The sequence below is a fragment of the Neovison vison genome, chromosome 8 (assembly GCF_020171115.1).
Source record: "Neovison vison isolate M4711 chromosome 8, ASM_NN_V1, whole genome shotgun sequence".
NCBI classification, from domain to species: domain Eukaryota; kingdom Metazoa; phylum Chordata; class Mammalia; order Carnivora; family Mustelidae; genus Neogale; species Neogale vison.
In genome coordinates, this window is record NC_058098.1 from 106,448,796 (window position 1) to 106,466,378 (window position 17,583).

The window sequence follows — 17,583 nt, forward strand, 5'->3', positions numbered from 1 at the left end:
ATTTGCAAACATCTTCTCCTATTCCATGGGCTGCCTCATTCTTTTGTGGACTATTACCTTTGCTAAAGAAACCACTTTCCCTGTTCTCATAGGAAGATTTTAAATTTGATGGTTTACAGTAGCTTACCACACACCTGATCAAAGGCATCTGGGAGACTGACTAACCTCCTTGTAAGGGCCTTCTTAGCCAGAGGGAACCATTTGTGTATATGCAGTAAACTTGGTTTGACCCTATGCAGTAAACTTAGACTGACCCTATGCAATAAACTTAGATTGACCCTATGCAGTAAACTTAGATTGACCCTGCCCCTCCCAGAGGAACTTACTCGTAAGCCCAGACACAAGGGCGGGTCAGGTCAGATGGAGACATCCAATCAGTAAGGTGTTGCATACTATCTCCCTAGCTACCAAGGAGAGTGGGCCCCACCTTTTCCAGTTCTGACCAAGGTGATAGGCTAGTTCAAGTATCTACTAGGGTAAATCATAATCTCATTGGCCACCTGTGTGTAGCCAGGCTCAACCACATGGCCTTTGCTCTATAAAAGTTAATCTGTGAGAAGGGGAAGTGTCTTTTTGTAAGAGACAGCTCTGACTGGTCGGTTTGATTCTCGATGCTTGGCGTGAAATAAAGCTTTGCTTGACCTTCACTTTGCATCAGTCTTGCTTCTTTGATTATGGACCATAACACTGGGGGCTCATCCATGATCAGATGACAAGAACTGAACCAGCATCAGAATTTCTGGGAAAAGCCTCCGGAGGTAAGATCATGGGATCCTGTCTGTCTGGTTGCAGAGCTCCAGGGTATGGCCCACCAGGGAAAAGCTGGATGCAGCCATGCTCCCTAGGGCTGGAGTGGATGCGGGGATGCCCCTTCCCTCCACTGGTAGATAGTCAGGGGGTTCAAGTCCCCCTAGGCGGTCAGGGGTTCGAGTCCCCCTAAGCAGTCATTGGGGGTTTGAGTCCCCCTAGGCAGCCAGGGGGTTTGAGTCTCCCTAGGTGGCCAGGGGGTTCAAGTCCCCCTAGAAAATCCCCACCGGTGGCAGGACCACTAGGCCTGTGGTTGTCTTTATCATGTCTTTTTGTTGTCTGCTGTGTTTGAAGAAATGGGGCAAGCAGAGAGTGAGGGGACTCTGACTTTTAATGGTTATAACTGGAGCCAACTGTGGTTAGTCTAACTCAAGACAGAGACTTTAAGGAATATTCCCAAGCAGCTGCCAAAACTCCCTTTGTTTCGGGGAAGTTCCTATCTTCTCTAGCCCGATGCGGACTGCCTAGCCCTTCCCCCTTGCTGGTGGGCGAGCATGACATCTCAAGTGGAGTGGGCCCAGGTGGAACAAGTAATCTGTTAGCAAAGAGATGACTAAACTGATGGTTAATTGTCTGTCTCAGGGTCTTAATGGGTAATTGTTAAAGTAGTGGGTAATTGTTAAAGTAGCTCTCAAGATGGGATTGGGAGGGAGACAAACCATAAGTGACTCTTAATCTCAAAAAACAAACTGGGGTTGCTGGGAGGAGGGGGGTTGAGAGAAGGGGGGTGGGGTTATGGACATTGGGGAGGGTATGTGCTTTGGTGAGTGCTGTGAAGTGTGTAAACCTGGCGATTGACAGACCTGTACTCCTGGGGATAAAAATATATGTTTATAAAAAATTAAAAGTTAAAAATTAAAAAAAAACTAGTCAAAATGTAGTACCAAAATTTTAATTGTAAACATACTTAGTTTAAAATGTATACAATATTCAGATAAACATCAACATTCTAAATTGTCATCAAAACAAATAATTTAGTATTGTTGGTATGCATGCAGCTAAATATCATTTTACTTCCTCAATAAAGAAATGATCAAAATATTAAAATCAGAATTTTTAAAAGAAAAAAAAATAAAGTAGCTCTCAAAGTCTTTGGTAACCTGCAACTGTGAAGGTTTGAAGGTTTGCTTGAATGACAAATGGAATTAAATTTGTTGGACATCTAGGTCTTAACCAAATGGTATAAGATGCTAGAGCATTGGTTGCTGGAACTGGATATGTGCTTTTGAAATCTGTTGATGAACATGTTTCGTGCTTAACTGACTCATAAACTTGCCTTCTAAGAATTCTCTTGTAAAATGACTTCTGCCTTAAAGGGAATTCATATGGGAAGACTTTCAGGATAAATACAGGTCTTTGATATGTTGAAATCCTGGAACTGAAATGGGTAAGAATTTAGAGAAATAAAAACTGCATTCAGACTAAACCAGAATTAATAACATGGGACTAGATGAACTGAAAGGTTATAATGTTGTATCTCTTGATGTTTTGTATTATTTTAAACATTAATAGTTCTGTAATGTTTGCTCTTCCAGACTAGGGAAACTTTTTCTTAAGTTATCTATAACTTGCAGAGATGTAAAAGAAAATGTTTGTTTACCTAAGCTAGACAACTTGAGGTAAACTTCAGGGAAGTTGCAAGATAGCTCATTTAGATGATCTTGCTTTTGCCAGTCAGTCAGCCCCAGATATAGGGAGGAAACTTCAGAAAATTGAAGGATTTGAAGGGAAGAATCTGGCTGAGTTAGTGGGAATAGCAGAAAAGGTGTTTAACAACAGAGATGCACAAGAGGATGAAAAACAGGCAAAAAAGCTGGTTAAGGTTTTGACATTACATGAGCCGGGAAGGAGACAGGGGGAAAGAGGTCAATGGAAAGGGAAAAGGCAGGTAGGGGATGGTAAATGAAAGGAAAAACCTAAGCACAGAGGAGGCAGACTGGAAGACTTAGATTCAGATCAGTGTGCTTACTGTAAGGAAAAAGGACATTGGGACAGGGAGTGCCGCAAAAGGAAGATGGCAATGCTGGCCTCCAGAGATTGAAGGGGCCCCTCCCCCAACCTTGGGTAAAAATTGAAGTGGGGGGGAAATCAACTGAAACCTATGGGAACATTTTCTCATGTATCTGATAGCCATTTGTATGTCTTCATTGGAGAAGTGTCTGTTCATATCTTCTGCCCATTTTTTGATATGATTGTCTGTTTTGTGTGTGTTGAGTTTGAGGAGTTCTTTATAGATCCTGGATATCAACCTTTTGTCTGTACTGTCATTTGCAAATATCTTCTCCCATTCCGTGGGTTGCCTTTTTGTTTTCTTGAGTGTTTCCTTTGCTGTGCAGAAGCTTTTGATTTTGATGAAGTCCCAAAAGTTCATCTTCACTTTTGTTTCCATTGCCTTTGGAGACATATCTTGTAAGAAGTTGCTGTGGCTGATATTGAAGACATTACTGCCTATGTTCTCCTCTAGGATTCTGATGGATTCCTGTCTCACATTGAGGTCTTTTATCCATTTTGAGTTTATCTTTTTGTACGGTGCAAGAGAATGGTAGAGGTTCATTCTTCCACATATAGCTGCCCAGTTTTCCCAGAACCATTTATTGAAGAGACTTTTTTCCACTGTGTATTTTTTCCTGTTTTGTCAAAGATTATTTGACCATAGAGTTGAGGGTCCATTTTTGGACTCTCTACTCTGTTCCACTGGTCTATGTGTCTGTTTTTAGGCCAGTACCATGCTGTCTTGGTGATCACAGCTTTGTAGTAAAGCTTGAAATCAGGTAACGTGATGCCCCCCATTTTATTTTTGTTTTTCAACATTTCCTTAGTGATTCGGGGTGTCTTCTAGTTCCATACAAATTGTTGTATTATTTGCTCCAGCTCTTTGAAGAATACCGGTGGAATTTTGATTGGAATGGCATTAAAAGTATAGATTGCTCTAGGCTGTATAGACATTTTAACAATGTTTATTCTTCCGATCCAAGAGCATGAAATGGTCTTCCATCTTTTTGTGTCTTCTTCAATTTCTTTCATGAGTGTTCTGTAGTTCCTCAAGTACAGATCCTTTACCTCTTTGGTTAGGTTTATTCCCAGGTATCTTATGGTTCTTGGTGCTATAGTAAATGAAATCGATTCTCTAATTTCCCTTTCTGTACTTTCATTGTTAGTGTATAAGAAAGCCACTGATTTCTGTACATTGACTTTGTATCCTGCCATGTTACTAAATTGCTGTATGAGTTCTAGTAGTTTCGGGGTGGAGGCTTTTGGGTTTTCCGTATAAAGAATCATGCCATCTGTGAAGAGATAGAGTTTGACTTCTTCATTGCCAATTTGGATACCTTTTATTTCTCTTTGTTGTCAGATTGCTGTTGCTAGGACTTCTAATACTATGTTGAATAAGAGTGGTGAGAGTGGGCATCCTTGTCGTGTTCCTGATCTCAACGGGATGGCTGCAAGCTTTTTCCCATTGAGGATGATATTTGCTGTGGGTCTTTCATAGATACATTTGATGAGGTTCAGGAATGTTCCCTCTATCCCTATACTTTGAAGCGTTTTAATCAGGAATAGATGCTGGATTTTGTCAAATGCTTTTTCTGCATCAATTGAGAGGACCATGTGGTTCTTCTCTCTTCTCATATTAATTTGTTCTATCACATTGATTGATTTGCGAATGTTGAACCATCCTTGTAGCCCAGGAATGAATCCCACCTGGTCATGGTGGATAATCTTTTTAATGTGCTGTTGGATCTGGTTTGCTAGGATCTTGTTGAGAATCTTAGCATCCATATTCATCAGTGATATTGGTCTGAAATTCTCCTTTTTGGTAGGGTTTTTGGTAGGCTATTTGCCTGGTTTGGGAATCAGGGTAATGCTGGCTTTATAGAAAGGGTCTGGAAGTTTTCCTTCTGCTTCAATTTTTTGAAACAGCTTCAGGAGAATAGGTGTTATTTCTTCTTTGAAAGTTTGGTAGAATTCCCCAGGGAATCCGTCAGGTCCTGGGCTCTTGTTTTTTGGGAGGTTTTTGATCACTGCTTCAATCTTGTTACTAGATTTCGGTCTATTCAGGTTGTCCACATCTTCCTGGTTCAATTTTGGGAGTTTATAGTTTTCCAGGAATGCATCCATTTAATCTAGGTTGCCTAGCTTATTGGCATATAACTGTTGATAATAACTTTTGATGATTGTTTCTACTTCCTTGGTGTTAGTTGTGATCTCTCCCTTTTCATTCATAATTTTATTAATTTGGGCTTTCTCTCTTTTCTTTTGGAGTAGTGTGGCCAATGGTTTATTGATTTTATTGATTCTTTCAAAAAACCAGCTTCTAGTTTCATTGATACAGTCTACTATATCTCTGGTTTCTGCCTCATTGATCTCTGCTCTAATCTTGATCATTTCCCTTCTTATGTGTGGAGTTGGTTTGATTTGTTGTTGATTCTCCAGTTCTTTAAGAACTGGAGACAGCTGGTGCGTTCTGGATTTTTCAATTTTTTTGAGGGAGGCTTGGATGGCTATGTATTTCCTCCTTAGGACCGCCTTTGTTGTACCCCATAGGTTTTGGACTGAAATGTCTTCATTCTCATTGGTTTCCATGAATTGTTTCCATTCTTCTTTGATCTCCTGGTTGATCCAAGCATTCTTAAGCAAGGTGGTCTTTAGCCTCCAGGTGTTTGAGTTCCTTCAGAACTTTTCCTTGTGATTGAGCTCCAGTATCAAAGCATTGTGATCTGAGAATATGCAGGGAATAATCTCAGTCTTTTGGTATCGGTTGAGTCCTGATTTGTGACCCAGTATGTGGTCTATTCTGGAGAAGGTTCCGTGTGCACTTGAAGAATGAGTATTCTGTTGTTTTAGGGTGGAATGTTCTGTATATATCTATGAGGTCCATCTGGTCCAATGTGTCATTCAATGCTCTTGTTTCTTTATTGATTTTCTGCTTCAATGATCTGTCTATTTCTGAGAGAGGTGTGTTACGATCTCCTACTATTTTTTTTAATTTATTTATTAGACAGACAGAGATCACAAGTAGGTGGACAGGCAGGCAGAGAGAGAGAGAGAGGAGGAAGCAGGCTCCCTGCTGAGCAGAGAGCCCGATGCGGGACTCGATCCCAGGATTCTGGGATCATGACCTGAGCCGAAGACAGAGGCTTTAACCCACTGAGCCACCTAGGCGCCCCAAGATCTCCTACTATTAATGTACTCATATCAATATGGCTCTTTATCTTGATTAACAGTTTTCTTTTGTAATTGGCTGCTCCCATATTGGGGGCATAGATATTTAAAATTGTTAGATCATCTTGGTGGATAGTCCCTTTAAGAATTATGTAGTGTCCTTCTGTATCTCTGACTACAGTCTTTAGTTTAAAATCTAATTTGTCTGATATGAGAATTGCTACTCCAGCCTTCTTTTTAGGTCCATTGGCATGAAAGATGCTTCTCCATCCCTTCAGTTTCAGTCTGAATGTACCCTTGGGTTCAAAATGGGTCTCTTGTAGACAACATATGGATGGGTCCTGTTGTTTTATCCAGTCTGCAACCCTGTGCTGTTTTATGGGCACATTTAGGTTATTCACGTTGAGAGTGATTATTGATAAATACATTTTTATTGACATCTCTCAAAAGCCGCTAGGACAAAGAGGCTCCTTACTTACAGAGGAAAGCCCATCAGAATAACGTCAGACCTGTCCACAGAGACCTGGCAAGCCAGAAAGGGCTGGCAAGATATATTCAGGGCACTAAATGAGAAGAACATATTCAGGGCACTAAATGAGAAGAACATGTGTTACCTTTGAAGTCTTTCTTTCTATAGATTGTCTCTATATTTCTGTTCAATGCTATTCTTAGGATTTTTCCTCTTTTATAGAACCCCCCTTAATATTTCCTGCAGTGATGGCTTGGTGGTTGCATAGTCTTTTAAGCCTTGCTGGTCTTGGAAACTCTTTATCTCTCCATCCATTTTGAATGTCAGTCTTGCTGGATAAAGTGTTCTTGGCTGCATGTTCTTCTCATTTAGCGCCCTGAATATATCTTGCCAGCCCTTTCTGGCTTGCCAGGTCTCTGTGGACAGGTCTGACGTTATTCTGATGGGCTTTCCTCTGTATGTTAGGAGCCTCTTTGTCCTAGCAGCTTTCAAGAGATTGTATCTACAATTATGATTCCTCAATTTGACTATCAGGTGCCTTAATTTTTTTTTTTTTTTTTGGAATCTATAATCTTGGGTGGAAACCATTCGGCTCTAGTACATGAACGCTGGTTCCATTTGCGAGATTGGGAAAATTTTCATGAAGAACTTGTTCCACTATATCTTCTCAACTTCTTTCTTTCTCCTCCCTTTCAGGGATTCCAATAATTCTGACGTTGGAACGTATCATGGCATCATTTATTTCCCTGATTCTGTTTTCATGGCTTCTAAGCTGTTTGTTCCAGGCTTCCTCCTGATCCTTTCTCTCTATCTGTTTGTCCTCCAGATCACTAATTTTACCTTCTGTCTCAGTTACGCTAGCTTTGAGAGAATTTACATTAATTTGGAACTCATTGAGAGCATTGTGAACCTCCTCCCTGGTAGCTTTCAGCTCTACCCTAACATGGTGAACATCATCTCTGGTCACTTTCAGTTCAGCCCTAATCAATTCCATTTGGTCATCCATGGCTTTCTCCAAACTAGCTATTGCCTGGATAATTGTTAGCCTGAATTCTCTTTCCAACATATTGTCTATGTTGATAGCCATTAGCTCTGTTGCAGAAGGCCCATCCTCTGTATTTTTCTTCTGTTGGGCATTCCTCCTAGTCATTTTGGTAAGAGATGACTGAACGGATGTATCGACCGTTGTGCAGTCAAGGTGCACCCTGGAATGCTTCTGAGCAATCAGGAGTCCCCACCCAAACCAGAGAAAAAAGAAAAGAAAAATAAAAAAGAGAGAGAGAGAGAGAGAGAGGGACAGGAAAGAAAGGGAAGATAAAAGAGAAGGTTCAGCCCAAATGGGCCCAAGGGAAGATTTATGAAGTATACAAACAAAAACAGATAAACAAAAAGACTGATAAAAGTATATGACAAGAGAAAAAAAAAATATATATATATAAGCAAATAAAGGAAGAACCTCATCAAAAAGAACCCCAAGTGTAAGATTTATATACTATCAGGACAAACACAAAAACACAGAAACACTGGTGGAAGAAAGATGGGAGAGTGGTTATAAATTCTCAGTGTGGGTGAGGAAGGTTGTTTTGATTCTTCCTGGATGTATCTTGATATCTTTGTTAAAGGACTCAACTTTCCTAAGATAAAGGGGGATTACAAATTGGTTTACCTATAGGGGTAGTATTGATTGGGGAAAAGGGATTACCTTGAAGTTTAACTCTATATGAATATTAGAAAGTAAAAATAAAAAAGGAATAAACTGGACTAAACTAAACTAAAATTAAAAAAAAAGAAGTTTAAAAAATAGAAATGCAAAAGAAAAATACAGGTGTATGTATCAAAAAGTTCAGGTTAGAAGGTTATTATGGAATTTGATGTACTGGACATTCATTGTGATGGTAAATACGTTAAAAAATTATCTATATATCTTAAAAAATGAGCCAGAATAGTGGGAACGAATTAAAAATAAAAGTTGTCCTATGAAGTAGTGGTGGTTGTTCTCTTGTAGTTTTGTTTTTTTTTTTCTTTCCCGTTTGGTTTTCTGGGGGAGGGGCCTGCCACGTGGGTTTTCAGTCAATGATGTTCCCCGAGTTAAGTCCTCCTGCCCCCCTCAAGGGGGTGGGCTCTGAGGAAACCAGTTTTTTCAGGCTTTTGTTCTCTGGAGCTTTTTATGTTTGTACACTTTTTTTTTTTCTCTCGCCTTGACCACTTTTGATGGTTTTTGTAGGTTTAGAGGAAAGCAAACTGCACCCTGACCTCCCTCTGAGACAAGCCTCAGTCTGGTCTCCTGTGGGTGTTCCAGAGCCCATATAAATTTCCCCTTGGCCGCTGGCAGAGCAGGTTCCGAGTCACGGTCCCTGGGGATGCAGGATCTTCTTCTGCTTGTACCCAAAACCACAGCAGCGGCAGCTGTCTGGGCAGCTCCAGACCGCCAGAGAGGTCCCAAGCAGTGATCGCACACTGAGATTTTCCTGCTGCCCGGACTGGGAGTGCCTAATCTTTCTGGGTCTAAGAGCACGGGGCTTGGGCGCCCACGCACACCTCTCTCAGGGGAGGCTGTGGGTCCCGAATGCGCGCCTCTCAGGCTCTGCGAACAGGGCGCAGTCCCAGAGCACCAGGATGGGCCTTTGCGCACCTCTCTCAGGGGAGGCTGAGGGGCGCGCACGTCTCAGGCTCTGTAGCATGACTCGGCATTCAGCTCTCTGGCGAGGCTCCCAGCCCCTCACAGGAGACGGACCCCACGCAATCTCAGGCGCGCTGGCGGCTCAGGGACGAAGACCTGTTTTCTCCGCTGCACTCTTTTTGGCTCAGCGCCAGGGGAGACTGTCCTGGATCTGGGGACTTAAGCCCCTGTCTCGAGCTGCCCCTATTCCCACAATCCCCCCCCCCATCCTTTGCTCTTTTGGAGTGCTTTCAACCAGTCTCCAAGTTAATGCTGGTCCCCAGATGCAGGGCACTCTTGTATTAGGGGTATTACTTTCCAATCGGTTGCCTCTGGTGGCTCCCTCCCCCTTTTGTTTATCTTCCGGTATCAGTCCGATGTTCCCACTCCACTTTACCTGCCCACTGGGAGATCCAGATGTGTATAATTCTGATCTCAGGCTGATTTCATGAGTGATCTGAGTTCTTTGGTAGGTATCAGCTCACTTTAGGGTACAGGTTGAAAGGCGCCTCCTCCTACTTCCCCGCCATCTTGTCTCCCCCTGCTATAAATCAATTCTTAAAATATTCTTTATATAAAAATTTTTTACAGCATTGAATTTTAGAAAGTATTGCTACTTCCTGTGAAAATTAATAGATACCTCTCTTAAGTCTGCCATTCTAATTGGTTGTTTTATCTCATAATCCATTGCCCTTAAGAATACAGAAATGCAAAATCTTGTTAGAATTTTTCTTTGTTTTTTCTTTCTTTCTAATTTATTTTTATTAACATATAATGTATTATTTGTTCAATCAAAAAAGAAAGCTTTGAACTTTTCCTTGACCATCTACAGACCAAGAGCATAAATTTGCCAATTCTAGACAGAGGTCAATCATGTAAGTCAACACACCATGCCAGTGTTTGAGAGTGGGTTGGGACTGAGTTATTGCTGCAAGAGAATTCAGTCACAGCGAAGGTAAAAACTTTACTATAGCAATATTCACATGGAAGGTGTATCTAGGCGGAACTCTTATGAGCTTTGACTTGCTCAAAAGTCCCAAATCCCCCCAGTGCAGGCAACTTTCTGCTCTTCTGATGATTAGGGAAAGGGATGTTTCACTAGATGTATTAGGCAGCTCAGGCTGCTGTAAGAAAATGCCACAGACTGGGTGCTTTCACAACAGGAAGCTTTTTCTCACAGTCCTAGAGGCTGGAGACTCTAAGATGAAAGGGAGGCTTGTGTTCGGGGCTGAACCACTGTGGGAGGAAATTCTAAACTTTGCAGGCAGTAATAAACTCCCACATCCTCAGCCTCCACACTGCTGATAGTCAGGGTGAAATCTGTCCCTGACCCCCTGCCACTGAACCTGTCTGGAACCCCAGGGTAACGGCTGGAGGCCAAGTAGATCAGGCTCTGTAGAGACTGGCCTGGCTTCTGCAGGTACCAATACAAATAGTTCATTCCATTACTGTGCAGGAGGCTCTGACTGGCCCTGCAGGAGATGGAAACCGGCTTTCCAGGAGTAGCCGACAGTGAGAGTGGGGTCTGTGTCATCACGATATCCCCACTGGATCCTAAGGGAAGGAGAGAGAAATGCAAAGTTCAAACATTATGAGTACTTTCATGTTTCCCTTCTGTTATTTATAGTATGTGAGATTATTTCTTTCCTGTGTGGTTTTGATGCATATCCCCCACATATTCAATTTTAAGAAGGAACAGATTTTGTAAGGTACAAAGGGGCCCCTGGAAGTCACCTATACTATCCTCCCATTTCTATGTTGCTGTGATCACCAGAACACAGACCTTGCTCCTTTCCCAATCTTCTTCACCCTCACAGATCTCAGTATGTCATGCCCCACCTTGAGGGAAAGACATACACATCTAACTAGCAGATACCTTCCATCTAAACATGGAGAGCTCATCTTCCTCACCCTGTTCTCCTTTCTCATGCCCCCTCTGCTCTTACCTGGGGCCCAGAGCATCAGCAGCCCCAGGAGCTGAGCAGGAAACCTCATTCTGAGCAGTTGAACAGATGTGGCTTGGTAAGTCAAAGCAATGTTTGAGCTGACCTTTTATCTCAGACCTGCAAGGAAGGATCCTCCCTAGGGGACAATATGCAAATTCCCAGGTGGCTGAAGCCATGTGGACAGAGCCATGAGAAGGGTGTGGTTCTCCTGTGAGCAAAGTGAAATAAAATATCTTAATTTGGGGGGTGAAAACCAAGAACACAGTCATCATGTTGCTAAATGGCATCAGGATCAGATTCTGAATATCCAGATCAGTATGTGGGAGATGAATGACCATCTTGCTTAGCCCCTTCCAGGCTCATCTTGGGGAAGAGATGGCTTCTACCACGTTGGTACTGATGGTCAGAGTCTGCAAACACAAGAAGGACATGAAATGGTTGCAAAGTAGTTCAGAATCTCTTCTTTCCAGGCTAAGAGTTAAAGAATGTTGGATGAAAGTGTTATGCACAGTCTTTCCTTGAGATCTAGTGAATTAAACTGCATGGAAGCATTCAACTTAAAAGAATCAGACAAGGAGAAAAAAAAATCTTCCAATAGAGACAGAAAGCAGATGATCTGTTTAAGACAAGAGGAAAAGGAGAAAGAATTTTGTGTCTCAGGCAATGAATCTGAAATTCCTGGTAACCAGTTGTTATCATCTGGTGAATATCCCATCATACTTACCTCACTATGTATGTGTCAGGTGAATTTACAAGATTTCTTAAGGGAAGAACTTCCTTGGGAGGACAGAGTAGAATAAACAAGGAATAATTTTCCAGTATTTTTGACTCGTATTTAGAATATCTCTTCTTTTACAGAATCACTTTGGACATGTATAATGGGGTCTTGTATTACTGTTTCCTATGAAAGACAACATTAGAACTTCAGAAGTCTCCATTGTGCTTAGTTGTGTATCTCATCAACTCTTGCCCTGAAATATCCAGATAATGAAAAATCTCATAGAAATTATTATATGGTCAGAAAAGACCTTTGAAATTTTCCTATAACACCTGTATGCTGAAGGATCCCAAGTGCTTTGCCAGCACCCTACCTCCCTCATGTCTCCAAAGCACTGCATCCTGGACAACAAAACTGACCCCATCAAAGCTGGTTGCTGCACACAGCAAAAATAAGTAACAAGCATTTGTCTGGGGTGGAGAAAGACCCACCCTGAAGTCCAGGAGAGGAGCAGCCTTAGGGAAAGGTTGTATCATGCTGTAGACACCCTAGTTTTCCTATCAGGAAAAAAATGCTTCAGCTTTACTGCTGTGGCTCTGCAAACATTGAGCTGCTTGAGTCATGTAGGAGAAGGGATACTGAGGTGAGCGTATTGGAAGCAGTGGAGGCCCGTCTATAGTGGCAAGGTGAGGGAGTTCAAGTGCAAGGCACAAAAGCAGCTGGAGGATTGCAGGTCTTGCTCAGCATACTCACAGCTCCCTTGTGGGATGTACAGATGATGGTCCATGCCCTGCTGACTCCTGCAGGGAAAACATGTTCATGCTACTCAGTATATCTTTCATGATGAAGTGCTATTTGAGCCAGAGGCTGGGTGGGACTGGGATGCAGAGGAAGGCATAGGGCAACAGGTTAGAGAATTCAGTCCTCAGGGAGTGGCTAAGGCCCAGGGAACTGGTGGATCCATAGATTTAGTAAGTTGTCCCCTGTTTATCATGGTGAAGAGAGAGAGACACAGTATAACACATATGTTCCATGGGATCTAGTATTTGGAAGCAGGCAATCACCTCCAATGTCGTTTACTTCCTTAAGCAGACACGAGATTGTTTTATTTTGTGATTGCAAACCTTCTTTTGTTTCCCCCATAACTCTATAACTAATATGCCCCATCATTTAATCAAAATATTATTAGAGCACTATTGCCAATGGGGCATCTGTAAGGCATATTATCTAGGCAATGTGCCTGGAATTTGGAAATACATTAGTTGTCAGTTGTCATTTTGATGATGGCAGGACCAACATTTCTTCAGGGATTTCTTTTCCCTTCTCTTGAGGCATTTGTGTGATCATGCCGTGTGCATTAATGGATTAATCTACCCTCAGTGTTTTGCAATGTACTACCTAATCCTATCCACATATTATAACTGAATTTTAAATAAAAGGCATTTCCAGATTCAGTTAGGATGGAGTAGATCTTACAGGAGCTACACTAACATTGCAACAAATGCAGAGGAGAACAAAAAAACAAAAAACAAAAAACAAATGTAGAAGTCACTTTTATGATGACATCAGAGAGCCATAGAAGAAATGAGGACCAGATGATCTACAATTCCAGAGATAGAAAGTGTGTTGTAGACGATGAGATGTTCTCCTGTCATTTTATACTCTCGTGGAATTTGCAAAATCTGAACGTGGGCATATCCTTTGGCTTGGTCCAGGCAGGGGGCTCTGCTGGGGAAGAGAATACAGCTGAGCTTGGGCAGCTGCTGGATGTTGTTTTCAGAGATAAGCCAGGAGCTGAGAATTACCCCCAGGATGGGTTTCTCCTGGGTACATATGCTGACCACTGGGATGGGAAATATGGCTGGACCTCCAGGCCAGAAAGACAGAGTAAGCCTCCCACATTGTCCTGCATCCCCCCACCCCCCGCTATAATGCTGCACTGAGTATCCCTATGACTCAGGCATGAACTTTGGCCCCCACCACTGCATCCCTGGCCAGCCTTCCCAGTCCTCTCTCTTTCTCTGGTCACTGTCCTCTTTGTCTACATGGTTTCTCAATGATCATTTTTCTCAAACGTTACAGACATACCCTGGGGTAGAATCCCATTTTGGAAGTTCACCCATGCTCTCGTGGCTCACATAAGAATGTATGATCAACCTAGGTTAGGAATGAGGTAGGAACTTCACTAAACTTGGAGTTGTGAAGGACCTAGAATGCCATCACTAGAGCCATGCCTTTCTGTGATACTGGCAGTGTCAGCAGGTCAAGGCCCAGAGGCCAGGCAGTGGTCCCTTCACTCTGTCATCTCCCAGGAAGTACATCTGACTTTCCATGGGGATTCAGATCTGGACCTCAACCCCACCAGAATCCCCTCTCCAACATACATGACCCCTGGAGCCAGGTCTTGTTGGAAGAGCTGACCTCCGTCACGTGTCTTCACAGCCACATTACTGCCCCTGCACAAAAACATAAGATTCTGATTGCAACAGGCACAACCTAGGCTTTTATATTCTCTTGTATTCATCCAAATTCTGAAGACTAACGCATACATTTTATGCTCTCTTATTTTGTGACTTGTTTCTTTACATATATAATCCAGCTTTGGAATTCAGAAATCTCAGTTGACTTCGACTTGCTGTGATTGAGATTTCTCAAAGACTTCTGCTGTTCGGTCTCTGTTTATGAATTGTTTATTAAGTTTATCTAGTTCAAAAATACAGAGTAGAATAATTTATCTCAGTTCCTCCAATGAGGACAGTAATACACATCAGGGACTGTCCCAGCAGGACAGAAATAGGTGCTAGGAGAAGGTTATGGAGGAGAAGACAACCATGTCTTATTATTACCAAACACCCTCCTGCTGTTGGATTCTGGCAACTATCAAACCTAACAAAACCAAAAATGTGTATTTTTTATGTGTAACTGCCACCAATCAGAGACAATGTTGGGGCTGAATGAAATTAACTGATGAGTATATGCAGTGTGGTGAGGACTAGCATGAGCTTTTACTCAGCTCTCCCTTCTGATGCCTTCAGTGGCTCAGAGGAAACTCGGGCCCCATCCATTCTGCTGTAGGGTCTACCATGCCAAGGTTCTTGCTGTGGAGGAGCCGTAACCTGTGGTGCCTAAGGGGTACCCAGCACAGGCATGGTCCAGAGCCCTCAGCTGCACACAACTCCCCAGAGCTCTCCAACACCTTCCTGTTAGACTCTGAGAGTCTGTTTTGCTTAGTCCCCAGAGAAGTAATACATGTGAGCAGCTGGTCCCCCGCCCCAAGTGGGGACATGTGTGTGGAAGGCTGACCCAGGGTGGGAGGATATCGTGTACCTTGCTGGAAGTGATAAACCCCCACTTCCTCAGCCTCTACCCTGCTGATCCTACGGGTGAAATCTGTGCCTGACCTGCTGCCACTGCACCTGCCCGGGACCCTGGAGTAAGAGTAGGAAACCAAATAAATCAGGTCCTGTGGAGACTGGCCTGGATGCTGCAGGAACCAGTACAAAAAGAAGTTTCCTTCACTGCAGGAGGCTCTGCCTGTCTCTGCAGGAGATGGAGGCCGGCCCTCCAGGGGTGACCCATAGGGAGAGTAGGGTCTGTTTCATCACAACACCCCCATCAGGTCCTAAAATAATGAAAGAAGTACAAGATGACATACAAATATTATGAGCCGCTTTCATCATTTTTAAAAGGATTTTATTTACTTATTTGTCAGAGTGAGAGATAGAAAGAGAGAGAGAGAGCACAAGCAGGGGAGTAGCAGGAAGAGAAGATAGAGGGAGAAGAAAGCTCTCTGCTGTGCAAGGAACCCAATGTGGAACTCAATCATGACCCAAGCAGAAAACAGATGCTTAACTGACTGAGATACCCAGGCATCACCCACGTTTTCTCATTTTATTTGCTAAATATTTCAGGCTAATTTACTTTTTCTGTGATTTTGACTTACATATTAAAAATATCCCATTCCAAGAAATTACAGAAATTTTCAGACACAAGGGGGTCTCTAGAATTCTCCTGCAACACTCCCTTCTTTCAGTGGTACAGGCTTCACTACGTTACAGGCCCTTCTTCTTTTAGGTCCTTCTCATTCTCATACATTCAAACATCTCATGCCCCTTCCCAGACACCAAGAAATATGTATTCAGAAGTGTGCAGAGTGAACATAGAGAAAGCATTCAAACATGTTGCTCCCTGAGCTCACCTTCCCCACCAATTCCCCTTTCACATCTCCCACTCTGTCCTTACTTGGGATCCAAGGCATTAGTAGCCCAAGGAGAAGAAAAGGGAACCTCCTTTTGAGAAGTTGAACTGATTACTTCTGGTAATTCAAAGCTTGGTTCAAGCTGACCTTTTATCTCAGACTTGCAAGAGGGTCCTGTCCAGGGAACAATTATGCAAACCTTCCTCTGCTTGCTGCCTTGCTGCTTGTGGAGAGAGCCACCAGTGGGTGAGGGGACCACTGATGTGAGCCAAGTGAAGTAAAATAGTTTCTCTTGGAAGAAGTCCAATGAAGATATAGTCCTTGCTGCCAGCAGTAGTGGGAAAAGGATCTAGTTGTCAAAGTGTAATTCTGGGCAAGGACACAGTGCATATTTCCCTGCCCTCTAAGAAAGCATCAGAAACAATGACAATGTACAGCTGTGTGTGCTTGTCAGTCTCCTGGAGGTCAATGGATACCTTGCTTGGCACCTTCCAAACTACTCTTGAGAAGAAACCAGCTCCCACGTCCCCTGTAAAGACCTGACAGTTGGCTTCCTCATTATTGTAATGCTACTGTCTGACTTTCTCTCCCTCAGTCTGACGGTCTGTCAGTATTTCTCTCCCTGTCTACCAGTGACCCTGCTGTGCGGCCCCAGATACAACAGTCTCCTCTAAGAACTTTAAGTAATAAACCTTTCATTCCAAACTCCCTGAAGGAAATCAGATTGCCGGAGATAGCTACACTCCCATGTTTATTGCAGCATTATTCACAATAGCAGACGACCTAAGTGTCCCTCAGTGAATGAATGGATAAGGAAGTTGTGGTGTACACACACAACGGAATATTATTCAGCCATGAATAAAATGACATTCTTTCATTTGTAACCAACTGGTTGGACCTTGAAGTCATTACATTAAGCAAGAGAAGTCAGATGAAGAAAGACAAATATTCTATGGCATCACTTATATGTAGAATATAAAAGAACTAAACTCAAAAAAATAGAGTAGAATGGTGTGTCCAGGCACTGGAGAGGTAGGGTAGGAAACCTGGGGAGATGTTATTTAGGAGTATGATGAACTTAAAAGTAAAATGGCCAGTATTTTATCAATAAAATGAGTTTATTAGGAATAAGAGAGGACAAGAAACCTGCGTAAACCCCAGGCAAGTCTAAAGAGACAAAGGAAAGGTCACTTAATTAGGGTTTAGGAGGAAACTGGGGTGGGTTATTTGGACCAGATGTCACTGGGGAATAACAAGAGTCCCATTGGCAACAAGCAGTGGTTTGTGTGGAATTGCCCACCTTGGGGAGAGGAGGCAATTTTTTTTATTCCTATTTTCTTAATCAGGGAATAAAATCCCTATGTGAAAATGTCCTCTCTTGTCAAAATATTTTATTCCTTTTAGCAATATTAGATTTTATTCTATTTTTAAGGTTTTTATTGAATTTGCAGTCACCATTCTGTGTGGTATCGGTTTCAGATGTACAAAATGGCAATTCCACACTTCCATACAATACCAGGTGCTCAACACTGTCAAACACCAACATGGATTCCATTTGTTTTTCCAAGAATGGCTTCACTTATCTGAATTTCCTGTTATATTTAACTTCCAACATTACTCAAGTTG

General features: G+C 42.5%; 1 gene segment (V, D, J or C); it reads right to left on the reverse strand.

Moving 5' to 3' along the window:
- Window positions 1-10,293: 10,293 nt before the first annotated feature.
- LOC122915459 lies at window positions 10,294-11,979 on the reverse strand. The segment is given in 3 exon segments: window positions 10,294-10,649; window positions 11,042-11,065; window positions 11,955-11,979. Coding segments are annotated over 3 exon segments (405 nt in total).
- Window positions 11,980-17,583: the final 5,604 nt, after the last annotated feature.